This window comes from Lynx rufus, unplaced genomic scaffold, assembly GCF_022079265.1.
Source record: "Lynx rufus isolate CCGP_SWC_20201006 ecotype Redwood Valley unplaced genomic scaffold, mLynRuf1.p SCAF_3, whole genome shotgun sequence".
NCBI classification, from domain to species: Eukaryota; Metazoa; Chordata; class Mammalia; order Carnivora; family Felidae; genus Lynx; species Lynx rufus.
In genome coordinates this window covers 26,901,806-26,923,028 of record NW_025814845.1, presented here as the reverse complement: position 1 = coordinate 26,923,028, position 21,223 = coordinate 26,901,806, and the positions used below count along the sequence as shown (strand labels likewise).

The 21,223-nt window shown below is 34.7% G+C and overlaps 1 protein-coding gene across 4 annotated transcripts in view; it reads left to right on the top strand.

Moving 5' to 3' along the window:
* ARAP2 (ArfGAP with RhoGAP domain, ankyrin repeat and PH domain 2) overlaps positions 1–10,398 on the top strand; it is a 212,949-nt gene extending 202,551 nt beyond the window's left edge. For all 4 annotated transcript variants that reach the window (XM_047092177.1, XM_047092176.1, XM_047092179.1 and 1 more), the window contains 2 exons: positions 1,774–1,908; positions 8,187–10,398. In XM_047092177.1, coding sequence (XP_046948133.1) covers positions 1,774–1,908; positions 8,187–8,570 — 519 coding nt within the window. In that variant the 3' untranslated portion in view covers positions 8,571–10,398. The remainder of the gene's footprint in view (positions 1–1,773; positions 1,909–8,186) is intronic.
* The last annotated feature ends 10,825 nt before the right edge of the window (positions 10,399–21,223 follow it).

The following is a 21,223-nucleotide window of genomic DNA, read 5'->3' as shown; positions in this document are numbered from 1 at the left end:
AATTGTCACATTGTACATTTTCAATATCTCACAGTTTTGTCAGTTATACCTCAAGGCTGGAAGGATGGGGAAAAAATAGCGGGACACAGAACTGAAGATTTTGGGGTGTGATCACTGGTTATAATAATGAAAGTATGATCCTCAGCCATGTGATCCATAAAGTGTAGGACCTTTAAGAGCATTTATAGAAAACTATGAATGTCATAATATATTACTCAGATACAGTGTTTTGTACTGTTGGGGAAAATACCTCTTGGATCCATCTGATAAGAACTAGTTAGCCAGTACACAGAACACTGTGTATATCACGTCAGAAAAAGCAAGACTGTGTTTGCTCTTTGATTTCTCTATCATTTAACACATGTACTATATAAAGTGTAAGCATAATCCATAGGGTTAGTGAATTCCTTTCCAGCCAGTTTTCTTTTAGCTTTACATGTTGGGAACATCCCAATTATATAATATCAAAATTATTTTTACCAAGTTTAGGGCTTTGACATAAAAATAGCATTATGAAGCTTGTAACTTTCTTTCTGAAATATTTTATAATCTACCATTATAGATTTGCTGAGCCAAAATAAACACTTCACTAAAACTCAAGGGTAGCTCTGATGCATATACACTCAGTCTCATAATAAAGATCTGCACTGTAGGATCATTGAAGATTAAATGAGATTTTATTTATATGTAGTATATATGTTGTGAGATTATATACACTGATAATCACAAAGTCTGGTGTATGTCCCTCAATATAATCTTGCCATTATATATGGGTACACAGCAAATACTTGTTGAATCCTTTGCTATAAAATACATTAAAATACTAATTGAAATAAAAGGCAGGAATGTGCTGAATCTTAATAGAGAGAGAAAAAAAGAATAGGTTTTAGCTATACAGTTTACCAAAAGGCTTTCATTTCAACAGAACATCCTTAAAGCTTATCATTTTATAATTGGTATTCTGTAGTTCTTTCATAGATTGTTGTCTGAAAATCAATTTCCTTTTGCCAACTTCTGGAAAGTTAATCTACCCTGAGGAGTAGAAAAATTCTTTAAATATTTTTCTTTTATATGCATATCTGATGGATTTATCACTCAAGAGCTTATATTTTTACCTGTGGATATTTCTCCCCAATGCAAAGTTAATTTTTCTCCAGTCATATCTATAATTGCTCAGTTGGCCAGAATATGTAGTCAATAATTTGAGAACAAATGTGCCATACTCGGTTGTACGATGATTTTCAGTATAAATGTCTGTGTGCAAGGTAATTTCTTTGGAATTCAATCAGATGAAAAAGTAACATTTTTCAAAAGGTCATAAAATGAGGCTGATGTTTCTGATGGCCATGCCTTAGGTTGATTTGAGGTCTATAAGGTCAAATTGTTTTTACACTAAAATTGTCTTTAGTAGAGGGAGAAAATATGTGCATAGTTACTTTGATTACAGGGCCTAGAAAAATAGACAAGTGTGTTATTTTTCTCCCACAAAGAGATTTGCCAATTTCATCAAATATTTTCCTCCTTTTGATTTGATAAGTAGTACATAAGCCATGTATTTGAAACTTTGAATGGAGACCTCAAAGTTCTGTTCACTTAAGAGTTTTACATCCTCAAGCGATGCTGCTACCAGAGTCAACATCATAGTTACAAATGGCATTCTCATGGAAAGCAGATCATTTGATTTGGAAATATGGAAAAGGAGCCAAGTAACTGTAACATGATCTACTACATAATAAAATAACACACCAACAGCGAGAAATTGTGTTTCCACAGCATGAAAATGACATATTGCCACCAGCTGGAAAGGAACGAAAACGTTCTATAACCAAAAATCCCAAAATCGGAGGTTTGCCTCTAATTCCAATCCAGCATGAGAGAAGTGCAACCCAATCCAGGAAAAATATTGAGGTAGGTTCAGATTTTATTTGTTTTATATTAATTATAACCTTGGTTTTCTTATGTCGTAAAATGATTAAGTACATTATTTCTTTGGCTTCAAAAACTCAACAGTAATCTTTGGAAAGCATGGTATACAAATCATATCCTGCAAGAAAACATTATGTATGAATGACCCTATGCTCCTCTTTAAGTTTTAGATCTTAAGTTTTCTTAAAGAGTTTTAATAATGTCATTGGCAGGGCAATTAAATATGCATAATACCACTTATTATCTGTAACATAGGCAACTTTAAATATGTATTCAGAGGTCCACATGGTAAAATTACAGTCTCAAATTAGTCATACAAGTTCACTTCTAACACGTTTAGGATGAGCCCAGGGCCAATTATGTCTGGATCCATAGTAACTATACTTTCTAGTAACACAGTCAAATCCCAGTGGTTTGGGAACTGATGCGGTGTCGCAGTTAATTTAAGGAACTGCAAGATGACCCCTGAGCATCAGTAAAAATGATGTGGCATCTTTCAGGACAGCGGCTTTGTTCTCCTTCTCACCTTGAGGGGCAGGGGCGGGGAGAACATAAGTAGCATCAATCTTCACTTGAAGTTTAGTCTCTTCAGGAAAGGACATGAGCTGTTTGCACTTAAACCTCATTAGATGCTTTGGGAATAATGCATGTTTCAGTGCTTTAGTTGAGCCCCTCCAAGCAAAAAAAAAAAAAAAAAAAAAATTCTTCAAGCCTAGGTTTGGGACTGAGTGGTTTGAATCTCTCTCTTAAATTTTAAAAGACTAAAGCTATTTTAACTTAGTGATCAGATTTAAAATTTTTTTCTATGTATATCTTTCCTTGAACATTTATCCCAATGTAATATTCCTCTTCACTAAAAGATAAAAGCTTTGAAATAACGGTTTATTTCCTTCTGCACTTACATTAAAAAAAAATTTTTTAAGCGTTCTGCACAATTATGGGTTCCCAAAATAATCTAGAATTTCAAACTTCTAAGAGTCCCATTTCCCAGGAACTCACATTAGGAAACAGTTTAAACAAGACAAACCTGTTACCCCAGCTTCTTCTGACATTGCCTTGGGATGAGTTATGGAGCAAAGCAAATCAAAAGACATTAACCAGTATCCAGTATAGGATTAGGATGATGACTAAATATATAGTATAATAATTTGTTAACTATTCTCAAATCCAGAATTTCAGAGACAATTTTTTTTTCTTTTTTATCATACTTGAGATCAGAAAACTGATAAACTCCAAACTATAAAGACCTTGTGATAAGCTCTTAAAATAATTCCATGAAATATTAACTGCTAGAAAATTTATGAACAATTAAGCTAAATTAACCTTTTTATAAATTTTGCACACGGGGTGATTCAACAAATTTGGCAGAGAAAGATTTTAAATGCTCTAGTGTTGGGAAAACATTGGAAGTTTAAAAAGCATTAAAACACTATTAATAGAAATTGAAAATTGCATATGAACCATTAAAATGTTTGTTACAGAATTAGATTTATGTAAATATTTAAGAAAATACATTTATAAAATAATCACTTTTGGTCCTTTGTTTTAAAAATGGAAAATGGCTTAAAATACTGCTAAATAGGATATATTCATAGTCACATCCATGGATGTATTCAAGAATTGTTTTTCAAACAAGGTGTTGGCAGATTGGCAAATTTGGTGCTTTGGCCATTTGGTTGGTAATGCCCCATTCCATGTCTTGGTTTCATGAGGTTCTACTGAAAGTTGTAGGAGAATACCTCACTCAGGCAGGCAGTCATCCTGGAAAAATCCACTTCCAAAATTAATAGAGTGAATTAGTAGTGAGCTAGCTGAATAAGCCAGAGAAAGAAATGGGCCAAAGGAGATCACACACGAGTGCCAAACATGGTACTTAAGAATGCACATACCAGAGGGGCCCCTGGGTGACTCAGTCAGTTGAGCATCCTACTTCGGCTCAGGTCATGATCTCATGGCTCTGTGTTCACAGCTCAGAGCCTGGAGCCTGCTTTGGATTCTCTCTCTCTCAGAAATAAACATTAAAAAAAAAATGCACATACTAGATCCTACCTGTGATTTGGCTACCTCCAGAGTTCATTGTACTCAGCCTCTTTATCTGCAAGCATGTAGGGATAATAAAAGGCTCTACCTCATATGGCTATTGTGAGGATTCAATGATATCATAGTTGAGAATTTATTAGAATAATGCCCACTACATAGTTAACATTTGAATCAAAAGAATAAGGAACTTGGAAGACAATATGGGATAATTGTTTCAAAAAAATTTTTTTAAGAATATTTGTAAAACAAATAATGAGCAATGAAGAATGATGAGCAGTTCAAGCAGGAAATGGTGATCTAGAATCTTACCCATTAAACACTTCTATATAGATATTTTTCCAGGGAAGACTTGCAGATTGCTAACAGACACATGAAAAGATGCTCAGCATCACTAATTATCAGAGAAAGGCCAATCAGAGCCACAATAAAATAACCCCTTACACCAGTCAGAATGGCTAGTACCCAAATAACAAGTGTTGGTGAGACTGTGGAGACAAAAGAACCCTGGTGCACACTCCCCTGTTGGTGGGAATGTAAATTGGTGCAGCCACCATGGAAAACAGTATGGAAGTTCCTCAGAAAATTAGACATACTATCTGGATAAATACACATTAGAATTACTAAAGAAAATGAAAACATTAATTCAAAAAGATAAATGCCCCCGTGTTTATTGAAGCGTTGTTTATAATAGCCAAATTATGGAAGCAGCCCAAGTGTCCATAGATAAATGGATGAAGTGTTATGTATGTATACAGTGGAATATTATTCAGCCATAAAAAAATGAAATCTTCCATTTGCAACAACATGGATGGACATAGAAGATATGGTGCTAAATGAAACAAGTCAGAGAAAGACAAATGCCATGTGATTTCACTTCTATGTGGAGTCTAAAAAACAAAACACGGAAACCTATCCATAAATACAGAGAACAAACTGATGGTTTCCAGAAAGGAGGAGGGTTGGGAATGAGCAAAATGGATAAAGGGGAGAGGGAGATACAGGCTTCCAGTTATGGAATTAATAGATCATGGGAGTAAAAAGCACAGCACAGGGAATATAGTCAGTGATAGTGTAATAGTGTTGTAGGATGACAGATAGTAGCTACACTTGGGGTGAGCACAGCATAACATAGACTTGTCAGATTACTATGTTGTACACCTGAAACTAATGTAACATTGTGTGTCAACTATACTTCAATAAGAAAAAAGTCTATATTGCTCCTTAATTTTCCCTGGGTAATAGATGCCAAGTAAGTCTTACCGTGGTTAGTATTTATTTATAAACTCCCAGTCGTATCCCTATGCTGGTTAGCCATCATTCGCATTCATCTTTCATCTTGGGGGAGGGGTGTTTTGTTTTGGTAAAATGTACGTAACACAAAACTGTTCATTTTAATCCTATTTAAGTGTAGTTCAGTGGCATTAATTACATTCACATGGTGCAAACATCACAGCTGTCTCCATATTTTAACGTAGTCTAATGAAACTTTGGAATTAAGCTAGGTACTAAATATTTCATCAGTTTTTAGAGCAGATGAAATGTATATCCCTGAGATATATAAGCATAATTTTTTTTCACAAAATTCCAAGTTATAAAATATATTTGTGAAAATATTTATATTCAGCCTGACTTTGTATGTTTTAATTTCATGTCTGGATTGAATGGAATTTAAGAAAATAAAAACTGTGTTATATATTTGAAAAATTTTAAACCTTTATTCAATATTCGAAAAGTTAGCAATCATATCCTAAGTATAGGACTATACTGGGTTCACATTCAGTGAACAAATCAAAACCCCCTGCTTGCATTGAGTCAACTTGGTAGCAGGGCATTCGGATAATCACACGAGTAAGCACTGCGGAGAAAACTTTTAAACATAATTATATTGAGTGTCTCTTCCATTTATGCTACTCAGTGTCACACATAATACCAGATTAAAATTTCATCTTGTTTCAACATTCATAACTCAAATTCTCCTTCAGATATTTGCTTTCTAGGTTTTGCACCTTTTACCAGGGAACTTTCAAAGACATTTCTTCAATTCTTCTTGTGAAAAGAAAAATAACTTTTTTTTCTACTCCACCTACACTCTGATCCAGTTTGTTGGGTATCCTTCCTTGTTCAGTGGCTCCACACTGCCATATGCTTGATTGTCTGTTGTTTGTTCCTCTGTCTTACACTTTATTCAGTTGTTGTGCTCTGATAATCTAAAGTCAGATGCTCTACCCCTGAGCTATATCCCCCAACTCTTTGATGATCTGATGAGAGTTCTGTATGCCAGAAATTGCCCAGTCACAAGACATCCTGAACACTAGTTAAGAAAGCACGCCTTTATGTGTGCTCTAATTCTCGGATCCAAAAGTGAGTTTTAGTACATAAATATATGTTTATTTAATATTATCAATTTATATTTAATAATATTTATATTTAATAGGAATATATTTAAGTTATATATTAATACACATTAATTTCAGTATTTTCAGTTATTTCAGTATTTTCAGAAATACTGGATCTGCAGGATTCTAAAAGACATTGTGTGGGAGGAAGGATTTCACTGGTCTGGTATTAGAGGAGGAGGAAAAGAGCAGAAAAAGAAGTCAAACATATTTCTTTGCGATAGACCTTCTCAACATCTTTAATATACTAATATGTACTGTGAGTCTCAAAGAGGGGGCTGTAGTACAAGTATAGGGTGTATCCCCAAATCCTATAGCCACGTACATGACACTGTAGGAATTACACATATACCAACATATGACACATTTAAGCAGAAATGAATTGTAAGAGGCAAGTTTGAAACGAAAGTCAATACCTCGGCCACAGCAATTCTTACTAGACTTGTCTCCAGAGGCCAGGGAAACAAAACCAAAAATGAACTATTGGGACCTCATGAAAATAAAAGGGTTCTGCACAACGAAGGAAACAACAAAACTAAAAGGCAACTGACAGAATGGGAGAAGATACTTGCAAATGACATATCAGAAAAAGGGTTCCTATCCAAAATTTATAAAGAACTTAAACTCAGCACCCAAAAAACAGTCTAGTGAAGAAATGGGCAAAAGATATGGACACTTTTCCAAAGAAGACATCCAGATGGCTAACAGACACAGGAACAGTTGCTCAGCATCACTCATCATCAGGAAATACAAATCAAAACCATAATGAGATACCACCTCACACCTGTCAGAATGGCTAACATTAACAAATCAGGAAACAACAAATGTTGGCAAGGATGCGGAGAAAGAATTCTCTTTTGCACTGCTGGTGGGAATGTAAACTGGTACAGCCACTCTGGAGAACGGTATGGAGGTTTCTCAAAAAATTAAAAATACAACTACCCTGCAACCCAGTAATTGCTTTACTAGGTATTTATCCAAAGGATACAAAAATGCTGACTCAGAGGGGCACATGCACCCCAATGTTTATAGCAGCACTATTGACAATAGCCAAATTACGGAAAGAGCCCAAATGTCCATTGACTGATGAATAAAGAAGAGGTGGTATATACCCATACATACATATATACAATGGAATATTGGCCAACAAAAAGAATGAAATCTTGCCATTTACAACAATGTGGATGGAACTAGAATGTATTATACTAAGCAAAATGTCAGAGAAAGATAAATATTATATGATTTCACTCATATGTGGAATTTAAGAAACAAGACAGATGAACATAGGGGGAGGGAAGGAAAAATAAGGTGAAACTAGGGAGGCAAACCATAAGAGACTTAAATACAGAGGCCAAACAGAGTTGCTGGAGGGGTGTTGGGTCGGGGGATGGGTTAAATAGGCAGTTGGCATTAAGGAGGGCACTTGTTGGGATGAGCACCGGGTGTTTTATGTAAGTGATGAATCACTAACTGCTATTTCTGAAACCATTGTTACACTATTAAACTAACTTGGATTTAAATAAATTTTTTTAAAAAGGCGATGAGAGTCAATCTGAATAACCTGAGAGACCTCTTTGAAGCTGTAATTTAAGTGTATGTTAAAATGAATTTCCATGGTCTACCTTTCATTTGATTTTATACCTGTAAGATAACTGTATTGATCTCTTGGTCAGTGAATTCTGACATGCCACTTGTGTCAAAGTTAGAACCTAAGTCACAGAAATAAGCTCAAAATAAGAAGCATGCACATTTCTGTGGAATGTGTTTTCAATGTAAATTGTACCGAATCCTGCTTTCTCCTGAGATGTTGTATTTTATTTTCAGAGTGCGAGAGCAGAGCTGGAACGGCTGAGGCTCAGTGAAAAGCGTGACCAAGAGCTTGGGGATGGGAGCTTAAGGGAGAGAGCCTCCATGGTGGCCCAGTGCCTGGAGCACAAGGACGAGAAACTTCGAACTAGAACCAGAAAACATCGGAGTTTCAACTGTCTGGAGGACACAGAGGCTGAGGTCCTTCACGGGCAACAGAAAAGTCAGAAAGCCCTCAAGACATGGAGGAAACCCGAGGACAGCAATGGCAAAGCTGTTTTAGACTCTGATAGTAAGTTACCATCAAAGGTTATTGAAGAACTTAGCCTGGTTCTGCAACGGACAAGAGCCCTTCCAAAAGACTTACAGGATGAGCAGGTCTTGCAGAAAGAGATAAAGTAGTTTTGCAGATTAATTTTTTGTAATATTGTATACAGTGTTTGCGTGCAAACCAGAAACCAAACAGTAATTCATGGTTTGTGAGATTTGTCTAGCTATACATAAGCATTTAAATAGCATTTTAAAATGTATATGTACATATGTGATAAGTGTAAGATTATGGTTTTTTTGGCCTGAACAAAATTTGTACCGTTTAAGTGTATTAACCTTGTGTAAGAAGGCATTGGGTTACTGTGAGTCAGCCAGGCTTTTACAGTAGTTGTCTGTTGAATGGTGTAATTTATGAGCAGAAATCTCAAACTGTACTATATTGTATAAAATGTTTTAACTGAAGCCTATGAAATTATATGTATCACATTTTGCACTTTGAGAAACCTTGTATATTAAGTTACCATATGTTTTTAGGTTTACATAGGGTCCACCATATGGAAAAGAAAGGGAAGTTGTAAAGAGGAAGGATTTATTTTAGTGGCTGCCTGTCAAACATTGGAGTTTTCAAATGAAGCAAGAGTTAACAAAAAACCAAGGAGGTCCATTAAGATTCATTCTAGTTCACTATGGACCAGAACTTATTAATGAGGAACTGCCTGTTAAGAAAAAAAGTCTAGTGACTGCTTCCCAAGGTAATGTTCAGCCAACAAACACGAATCATGGCACTGGCCACACTTACTTATGGTGTTAGGGAACCATCCACGGTGTGCATTCACTACTCTCCAGTTCTTCGCAGGTGGCTGCTGAGAAGAAACTTAACACTGCATTGAAGACCTGGCATGGTTGCCATTTGCACTGACTGTTGCTGTGTACATTTTTTTAAAATTCCTTACTATGGATTTTGTACAAATTCATTATCACAGGGTTTTGTTACTGTGTTTTAATTTTTTTGTCATTGCTTTACCTTGTATTTCATTTCTTGTTATTTTAAGTAAGGTTGTGATCTCTTTCTCCACAACGTCGTAATTAACTGGAAGTATACAACATATGGCCATTTTAGAGTGGGGGATAGTTTACCCCACTTTTGGCAGCTACCAGTTCACATTTAATCAGGTCTCTTTAAAAAAAAAAAAAAAAGTAGTCTCCTCCTGTGCCTAATAAATGATAAAGCCCTCTGTTTTTTGCCTCCACATTAGGGTCAGCTACTGAGTTGGTGGTTTTCCTCCTACAGACGATACTGTCTAAGTATAGTTCACTTTAGGGACAGCGCTTTTCATCCATTTCCTAAGAATTTTATTAGGTCTGATGAGTTTTGATTAAAATTATCTTATATAGCTAGGTCTTATTTTACCCCCCCTTTTCAGGGTCTTCTTCAGAATCTGTTATACGAAAGCCCATGCTTTTGTGAGTCCGGTCATTGTATAGGAATGTACTCTTAAATACTCTGAATTTCTTCCTTGTAAAATACTGATCACTTCTATTTGGTGGTGATAAAATAGTTTACCATGGAGGTGTGATATTTATTCTTTAAATCTGTACTGATTAGAATTTTTTTTTTTTTTTAAAGAAACTGCAGGTCAGTTTATGAAATAGGTGGCAGCGCTGGGGAGCCTTCATGTAAAGCAAGAAATGATGGTACTTAGGAAAAAAACCTAAAACTATTATCCCTAATAAATTATAATATTTATGGGATGAGGCATATGGACTATAATTGACCATGGGAAAGTATCTGGAGTTTTTTACCTGCCTTCTCTGAAGATTTTTGAAACTTGAGCTTAGAATCAAATAGTTCTGTTTCCCTTCCTTTCCTGTATGTTTGTCTCCATTTTTCAAGAGTAAGATAAGGGCTAACGATGACATCTCATATTTTGAATAAAAATTCAGTTGTTTTACAAGTTCACTTGAATGTGATTATTTTCTGAAGTTAAAGGTTATTTAGAAATAAATCTGATTATCTTACCTTTTCTCTTTTTTAATCATTTGAATTTATTATATATACTTCAAACAAGCTTTCCTTTTTTCTAAACATCATTATGAATATTCTGTTATTTTAAATGATTAATATACACAGATGTGACACAAACATATTGATGGTCCTCTTTCATTTCTATAGCCCTAAGATTAATTATGAGGCATGGATTTTAAATATTTGACCTCTAAACAAATCACTACCTGATGATTTATCCAAATGGCATTGAGAATTCAGAACTAAGCACAAGTAATTGAAGCAAAATATGACTTGTGTACATTAATAGCTGCCAGTTTGTGTTGTTTAGAGGACAATTTATAATTCTAAAATACACATAACTGTATATTGCAAAAGGAAATATTTTTGAAAATGCATCAAATTTATTTGAAGAGATTGTACTGTTCAGATATTTTCATGTTTGCTCAAACTTTTGATAATTCCTCTGGAGAAAAGATGATTAAACTTTTACCATCTTATGAGACACCCTGGTAGAGCATACTACTCTTGATCTCGGGGTTGTGAAGTGTGAGCCCCACATTGTGTATAGAGATTACAGTAAAAAAAAAACAAACAAAAAAAAAAAAAAACTTTACTATCTTAAAACTATCTGCACCAAAACTTTGATAATTATCATTCACTCGTCAAAAGATAGAATTAGGGGCACCTGGGTGGCTAAGTCAGTTAAGCATCTGACTTCAGCTCAGGTCATGATCTTGTGTTTCATGAGTTCAAGCACCGTGTCGGGTTCTGTGTTGACAGCTCAGAGCCTGGAGCCTGCTTCAGATTCTATGTCTCCACCTCACTCTGCCCCTCCCCTCCCCTCTCACAAACATTAAAACAAGAAGAATTAAGTTTATAACGTGAACAGTTTTCTGTCATGTGTACGTTTATCTCTAATCATTTGGAAATGCAAAGCACAGAAATGAATATTACAGGTAACGAAAGTTTATCTGTTTTATATCTCAGTTATTTTTATTGCAAATGTTCTAAGCTAGTATTGTGTGTTCCTATCCTCTCTGCTATGGTATCATATGTTGAATGTAAACTTAATAATTCAGATAACTCTATAGATTTAAGACCTTTTATGAATTATAGGATTCGTGTTCAGAATCTAAATGTCCTTATCTGAGAACTGGGAATAATACCTATCTGGTAGGCATTTTGTGATGACTAATTTTATAAATATATATATATATATATATATATATTTATTTATTTATTTATATGTGTATGTGTGTATAGACATACACACACACATCTATTGCATAGAGGTTTAATAAATATTACTTATTAACGTATTAGTTTTTCTAGCTGTCATTTGGTTCAAGTTCTGAGGCTTCCTACTGGTTTCAAATTGCCTCTATCAATGTTTTTTTCCCTTCTCTTTTAAAATATGCACTAATACAACAGATTACCATAGGTCGTGGGCTGAATCGTGTTCCTCCAAACTCCATATATTGAATCCCTAATCCCTAGTACCCCAGAATATGGAATATTTAGAGATGAGGCCTTTAAAGAGTTGATTATTAGTATGGGCCCTGATCAAATCTGACTGGTGTCCTTAAAAAAGGAAATTTGGACACATGAAGAAACACCAGGGGATGTATGTGCACAGAAGAAAGACTGGGTGAAGACACGACAAGAGGCCGGCTTTCCACAAGCCAAGGAGAGAGGCCTCAGACAAAACCAAACTCTTTAACATCTTGGTCTTAGACTTCTAGCCTCTAGCACTGTAAGAAAAAGTCCTATTGTTTAAGCTACCCAGTCTGTCATATTTTGTTAGTGAAAGCCCTAGCACACTTTTATGTTAAATAAAGATGTCAGATAAACAGAATACTTACAAGTATTGGTTCTTACACTCTTGTTCCCCCACATCTCAGAATATCTTGGTAACATGACATCAGTGTAATCAATACAATGTAATATTATAGCTATCATAATGATTAATGGAGGATGAGAGACTATGTGGAGATGTAACTGCTTAGAAGTCAGCTAGCAAGGTAACTTAAATGCTGAAGTAATACAGCATAAACCATTGAAATTTTGCCCAGCAAAATTATAGCTTGGGCCTGCTTGTAAAGATTCAAATTCTATGACATCAAGAACACTCTTCCTGCAGAAAAGATGCCAACCCTTCACATACTTGAAAGAATACTGTGAATCCTTTCAACGAACAACTCAGATCTTGAGTTCAATAACGGGAGTATTCACTAGACTAGGTAGAGACATAAAGTCATGTCAATCAACACAGATAAGCCAAACCATAATCCTGCCTGAGACTGGATCAAAATTAACCTTCATCAAATCAAAGTGACATGTGTATATCATTAGAGGGGATCTCATCTTCCCTTCCAGCAAACTGTCTCACTTACCACCTTTTTCATCCCCTCCCATTTTCTCTCTGAACCCTCTTCATTCAGGCTTCTGTTCCCTGCCATTTACCATAACTGCTCCCGGTAAGGTCAAAACAACCTCACCGCTAATTCAAATGGTCACTTTTCAGTCATTTCAGTCATCGTACCTGACCTTTCACCATCTGTAGCATTTGACACAGTTGGTCATCCCACCTTTGTGAAATATATTCTAGCATTGGTCCCCATGATATTTCTGTCATGTGGTTTTCTTCTTCAATAGTCAGTCTTGGATCCCCTAATGGATACTCATCTCTATATAAATGAATTCCTAGAGGAACCCATCTAATCTCATAGCCGCAAATATAGTACATATTCGTGTCTATCCCATACATTTAGTTCCAGCCTGGACCTACCCACTGAGCTTCTGACTGTAATTTACATTTCCACTGAGTGTCCAGCTGTCATCTCAAATACACTATATCTAAATCTCTTTATCCTTTCCATTCTACCCTCGTCTGCCCTTCCCAGGACTCAGGTACAGACAGATTAAGCAGATTATTCAGGTAATGATAAGCAAAGTTGGCATTTGAATGCAGGCAGTCTAGCTCAAAAGTCCACACTTCTCCACTCTGCATTAGATTGTTCAGGCCACTGACCTATCTCACCTGAAAGATTACAAAAGATTCAACTTTTCTTACTTGTACTATGTGGAACAAATCACAGACTAATCTTTTTAAATATAAGAAAAGCCAAATTAATCTTCTTAAATATAAAATAGTCTCTCCTACCAACCCCTGAATAGGTTTCTATTTCTGTTAAATGGAATGTAATCTATAAATGGAAGCCCTGGAATAATTGGTTTCAATGTGGCAACTGCTACTTCTGTCATCTCACCAATCCTCACCTCCCTCACTTTGCTACAAGCATACTTGTTCCTCAAAATCACCAAACATGAAAATGCTTTAGCTTTGCAGGAACTATTCCCTGTCAGTAGCACACAGTCCAGACATACACGTCTTACATTCATTTATGTCATCAAATAGCTCCTTACCAGACAGACCTTCTCTAAACATCCCATATAAAATGGCATCATCACTTTCTATCCCTGTATCTTCTTAACATAGGAACTCATCACCATCTAACAATGTACATATTTATTAGTATATATTTTAAGTGTCTAATTATTTACACTAGAATCTGTCAGTGTAGAATCTTAGGTCATCACTATATTCCCAGCACCCAGAACAGTGCCTGTACCATAGTCTATAGTCACTAGTGAAATATACAGTAAATAAATGAAGTCATGGCATAAGGAAATAGTTTGAAGAAGAAAAGTCATCCCACCAAGAGCTAGGAACAATGGATTAAAAAAATTTTATAAAGTCTATTGCTGAAAGCAGTAGGAATAAATGTGCCAATATTCTCAGGAAGTAGGAACATTCAAGATGTGAGCTGATATTGTACAGCTTCTCTTTTTCTGGGGCTATTCACAGAATCTATGCATAAGGAAATAAGTTGAAAATAATCTGGTCTTTGATCAAGTTGAGAGATGCTTTTCACAGAGAGATAAATCAGCAGAGATTTTGGACTCTTGTATAGCTAAGGAGACAAATTTGGAGACTCAAGGGACAAAAATCCCAGGAAGGGAAAAATAAAAACTGACTATAGCTGGTTTCCGCTTTTAAGACAACTTACTGAAATAATGATGCCTATGGCAGTAGGCTAATAAGCTCAGTGGGAAGTCTTCTATAGCAGAGTTGAGTTTTTTGTAGGCTTCTAGTACTAAGAAATCAAAGATTCAAGTTTATTTACTATCATGGAGAGGTTCCCTTGTGAACATACAAGCTCCAGTTGGAATCCTGAGAGATCCATATGGTCAGAGCAGGTATGAATTGGAATCTTAACAGAACATGGTCAAAACTGCCTCATGAACTCAATTCAGTTTAGACCCTGATTGGGTCAAGATTACCATCTTCCTCTACTAAAAGAGGAAAACATAAATGCTCTCTGAAGAAATATAATATTATGTAGAGCTTCAAAAAATCTTTTCACTATCTGGCATAAAATAAAAGGCATCCACCCTTCTGATACTAAAACCAGATAAAGACACTCCAAAAAAAAAAAACAAAAAAAAACAAAAAAAACAAACTACAGGCCAATATCCCTGATGAACACAGATGAAGAAACCCTCAACAAAATAGCAAACTGAATCCAACAATACATTAAAGAATCATTCACTATGATTAAGTGGGATTTATTTCTAGGAAGTAAGGATGGTTCTATATTCACAAATCAATCAACATGATACATCACATCAGTAAGACAAAGGATCAAAACCATATGATCATTTCAACAGATGAAGAAAAAGCATTTGACAAAGCAAAATATCCATTCATGCTAAAAACCCTCAACAAAATAGGTTTAGAGGGAACATACTCAACATAATAAAAGCAATATAAGAAAAACCCACAGCTGACATTATATGCACTTGTAAAAAACTGAGAACTTTCTCCTAAGATCAGGAACAAGGCAATAATGTCCATTCAGCACTTTTATTGAACACAGTACTGGAAGTCCTAGCCACAGGAATCAGACAAGAAAAAAGAATAAAAGTCATTCAAATTGGTAACAAAGAAGTAAAACATTTACTATTTGCAGATGACATGATACTGTACATAAAAAACCTCAAGACTCTACCAAAAAAAAATTTGGCAATTGAGAAATGAATTAAGTTGCAGGATACAAAAACAATGTACAGAAATCCACTGCAAACCAAATTTAACAATACATTTAAAAAATCATTCATCATGATCAAGGGGTATTTATTGGAGAAATACCAGGGTGGTTCGATATATCCAAATTAATCAATGTGGTACATCACATTCATAAAAGAAAGAATAAAACCACATGACCCTCTCAATAGATGCAGAAAACACATCTGACAAAATACAAATCCATTCATAATAAAAGCTTTCAACAAAGGTTTAAGGAGAACATATCTCAACATAACAAAACCATATATAAGAAACCCACACCTACCATGATGCTCAATGGTGAAAAACTGAGAGCTTTTCCTTTAAAATCAGGAACAAGACAAGGATGTCCACTCTTAGCACTTTTACTCAACATAGTACTAGAAGTCCTAGCCACAGCAATCAGACAAGAAATAAAAGACTTACAAATTGGTGAGAAAGGTAAAATTTTGACTAGAGACCTGAAATTCTATATTGCAGAAAATCCTAAATACCACCAAAAAAACTATTACACCTGATAAATTAATTCAGTAATGTTAGAAAGATATAAAACTAATGTATAGAAATCTGTTGCAATTCTATACAGAAATAATAAAGTAGCAGAAAGAAAACCAAGGAAACAGCCCCATTTCCAATTATACCAAAGTGATAAAATACCTAGGAATAAATTTAACCAAGTACTCTGAAAGCCATAAGACATTGATTAAAAAAAAATGATGACACAAGTGGAAAATTATAGCATGCTTATATAAGACTAATATCGTTAAAATATCCATATTACATAAAAGATATTCAGTACAATTCCTATCAAAATACCAATAGCATTTTTTATAGAACTAGAACAAATAATACCAAAATTTGTCTGGAACCACCAAAGAGCTTGAAGAGCCACAACGATCTTGAGAAAGAACAAAAACTGATAGTATCACAATTCCGGATTTAAAGATATACTACAAAACGTATAATATAAAAATAATTTATAAACATGCTTATATGGTCAATTAATCTATGACACAGGAGGCAAGAATATACAGTGGGGGAAAAAATCTACTCAATAAGTGTTGCTGGGAGCACTGGACATCTACATGCAAAACAATGAAACTGGATGACTTTCTTATACCATACACAAACATAAACTCAAAATGAATTAAAGACCTAAATGTGAGAACTGAAACCATGAAACTCCTAGAAGAAAATATAGATAGTAATCTCTTTGAGATCAGCCTTAGTATTTTTCTGGATTTGTCTCCCAAGGGAAGGGAAACAAAAGTAAAATTAAACTAGTGGGACTATACCAAAGTAAAAGTTCTGCACAATTAAAGAAATAAAATGAAAAGGCAACCTACTGAATGGGAGAAGATATTCACAAATTACATATCCAATAAGGAGTTAATATCCAAAATATATAAAGAACTTCTACAACTCAACATCAAAGAAACAAATGATCACAATTACAAAATGGGCAGAGACCTGAATAGACACTTTTTCCAACGAAGTCCTGCAGATATCAGAAAGACACATGAAAAGATGCTGAACATCTCTAATCATCAGAAAATTGCAAATCATAACTACAATGAGATAATACCTTATACCTGTCAGAATGGCTGGTATCCAAATGACAACAAGTGTTGGCGAGGACTTGGAGAAAAGGGAAGTCTTGTGCATTGTTGGTGCGAATGCAAAATGGTGCAGCCACTGTGGGAAACATCTCATGAAGAATAGTGTGCGCAAATAGGCAAAGAATACCTTACACTCATTCCAGATAAATCAAACTTTGTCTAAGACTTTTAATCATCTTATAAAATTACTATAATTGAGGCTTCTTTATAGAATTTTAGAATAACAAACCTAATTTAGTGACAGATGTACTCACATCTGTAAATGGATTCAATCACTTTTTAAATATTGTAAACGTGCTCTTAAACAACCAGTACAACTCAAACACTAGAAACATTTAAATCATTTCTAACAGTTGACTATTCAACTGACAAAATCAACACCAGGAGTTGTTACATATTTTTAAAGATATAATTTGCCAATCAGTCATTAAGCTTGGACAATAAATTTCTGGCAATACACATTTTAAATTATTAGTGCAAAACAAATTCCTGGCCTCATTTGTAATCAACAATCATTATAAAATGTATTATAAGTAACCGAAAGGCCCTTAAGGAATTTCCTATTATGCCATAGGACAAGGTGCTTAATAAATATTTCTTGGATGACTGCATGAATATGAGTAGAAATCAGCCTTACACTCAGTGAAAATTATTTCCAGATTTTGATAAATATTTATCTGGCAGTTTGTGGTAATGGTGTAGTATTTTTTTTGTTTAGTGTTATCTTGTATACTCATTTGTTCATTTTGCCCTTTTAATTTGCTTTTTTCCCTCTTTGTTAATAGCATTTAAATAGAAAATTGAGATTCTTTCACTTGTTGTATAAAAACATCATTTTATCGTGGATGTCCAGTTCTGGTCTCCCTCAATTCTGATTAAAATTAATTTTCCAGCTTGGTCTTGAAAATGCATGTCCTTATAAATTCCCATTGCAGTTCTGAAATAGTTATATTAAAATTGAATTGCTTTTGGTATGGAATACTAGAAATGTATGCTCATAGGAAATTGTGTAGCTCTTTTAACTTACCAATTATAGTAGGAAAAATTCTGACCCTGAAATAAAGTTGCTATTTTTTGTTTTTTAGGAGAGAGCAGTATCATCAAATGCCGATGGTTTATATGTTTTTAAAAAGTTTCTAGAACTACTCTTTTCTAGTCCAGTCAAAATTTACGGATATAAAAAGGTTAGTGTTAAGCCTATTGCACATGAGTAATCCAATTGCTTCTCTGATGTTCTTGGGGGTTAAAACCTTTGAGTAAATTACAGCCTGCACAGTTCAGCAGTTATAGTGATTCATTTAGTTAGGTTATTGTGATATATTGAGCATTTATCATGTACAAAGCATTCACAAAGTGTACCTAACTTGCAGGATTTTTCTTTAAAGAAAAGCAAGATGATATTTTAAAAACATGTAGCATAATGCTAGTCACATTTCTAAACCCTTAGTAAATGTTAGTTCCCTCCTCATTCTTTCTGTTGTTTTAGTCACTCTTTTATTCCATTTAACAGGTATTTATTGTGTACCTACTGTATGGTTGGTATTGAGTTAGCCAGAAATTTCAAAACAGAATCTAAATTTGTGAGATAATCAAGTAGATGACCATGGTTCATCCATAATGAAGATAACTAGCTGAGATTTGATGGAGGTGGCCTAATGCTCCTATCTTCAAGTAAACATAACATCCCTTTAAATAAATATTTACTTTAACAACTCCAGTCTTTACTCAACTGTTGGAAAGATGCAGAAGTATTTCACAAGTACACTTTGAAATATTTTTCTTTTAATGAGAGAAAGTATTACCAATGTCTTTGGAAAATCAGAGCCCAGCAGTTGAATAGGTGGTAATTTCTTTAGTTGATCACTTTTAGAAACATGCAGCATTGTAGTGGAAAATCATAGTAGTTCAACGAGTTGAACCTAAGCACCAATTTTCAGTGTATGTGTTGGGCGGCGGGGGAGTTTTCCCACACCACCAAGCAATGTTCCAACACCAGCTGGGTATCCTGTAATTCAACCTAATTACAACATTATCTACCTAAAGACAGTATCAGATTGCACAAGTTAAAGTTTCAGTACTTCTGGGCTGCTCTCCCTCTTTCAGATACCAAAGCTCCAGGTTTTTCATGTGCTTCTGGCCTATCGGATGACAATTGGAGGTCCCAACAACCCCCTTCCCTGAGTTCAACTAATTTGCTAGAGTGGCTCAGAACTCAGAAACATTTTACTTACTAGATTATGGTTTATTACAAAAGGATAACACTCAGGAAGAGCCAGAAAGAAGAGATGCAGGAACTTCCACTCTCCTCAAATCTCCACATGATCACCAACCTGGAAGCTCTCCTTTCATGTTTTCATGGAAGCTTTATTACATAGGTATGCTTTTATTTAAGCTTACTCATTTACTTTGAGAGAGAGAGAGGAGAGCAAGTGGGAGAGGTCCAATGCAGAGCTCAAAACCATGAACCATAAGATCACGACCTGTGCCAAAACCGAGTCGGATGCTTAACTGACTGAGCTACCCATGTGTCCCACATAGGTATGTTTGATTAAATCATTGGACATTTGTGACTGAAATCAATTCTTTGGCCCCTCTCCCTGCCCTGGATGTCAGGAGGGAAGACTGAAAGTTCCAACTGTCTCATCACCTGGTTGGCTATACTGATGACCAGACACCATTCTTAGGTGGTGTCCAAAAGCCACCTCATTCACGTAAGAAAAGGCAAGCCTTATCACTGCCATTAGAGGAAATGCCAAGGGTTTTAGGAGCTCTTTGCCAGATATAGGGATAAAGACTATATATATATATATATATATATATATATATTATAAGTCACAATATTACAATAATGGTCTTGGTTGGAAATGGGAGCTGACTGGAATGATAAGGAGGTAACTCTAGAGTGGAGAATTATGTTCTGTATCTTGATAGAGGTTTGGGCTATACAGATATATGCATTCATCAAAACTCAGAGAATGTACACTAAAAATATATGTGCTTTATTTTACATAAATTTTAGTAAAGAACTGCATGCTAAAGTATTTGAGGAAGTTGGTGAGATGTTTGCAATTTAAATGAATAAAAAATAAGATGAATTCATGGATGAACAGACAGAAAGTTAGATAGTATGAATGAGAACTATAGTAAAATGTTAATGGTAGAATCTAGGTGATGGAGTTTAGGTTATTCACTAAAAAGTTTTTCCAGTTTTGCTGCATGTTCAAATGTTTGCATAATAAAGTGTTGGGGAAAAAAGAATACAACCTTAAGTGTGTATATAATTTATTCACTCTGTCTAGCATTTCTGATGTTAATAAAAGTATTCAGAACTTAATTAAACTGTATTTAATATCAATGCTGTCTTTTCATATGTACCCACTATTCATAATAGTGAAAGCTATTTCCTGCATGTGTTCCTTTTAGAACTCAATTAACATTGATTTGTCCACTGCTGCAGACTATATTAACACTAACAACTAGAATAAATTAGTGTTTGCTCCTTATGAATAAGTTCAATAACTTGCTGCTTTCATTCCAACTTCCTTTCCAATGTGTACAAATTAAAAGCTATTAATGATTCTGTTTCCTGGAGATTTTATTTTTATATTCACATTCAAATTGCATTCACTGAAATGTATATTTTTCCTAATAAATGTCAGATTTTATTGTTTGTTATTTCTATTTAAGAGTTTAATGGCTCTATTTGGATGTTCAACATTTAACTCAAAGAAAATTTCAGAATTTATAAATATAACATGCCCTATTTTTCAGTATGAATTTTTAGAAAGCACTAGGGTAGGGGTCCAGAAAATGGCTAGATTCACTGAAGGTATAAAAAGAGTGCAGAAAGCTATCTGAATTTATTTTTGTTAAAAACTTTATTAATATTGAATATATAGATTGACCAAGGACATGTTCACTTGGTTTCCCTCTGTCACATATCACAAGCAGTATCTGAATTTCCTGAAGAAAGAGTGAGTTTTGCAGTAGGGGAGAGTTAACAGTTAAGCTCATTGCATTATATTATAGT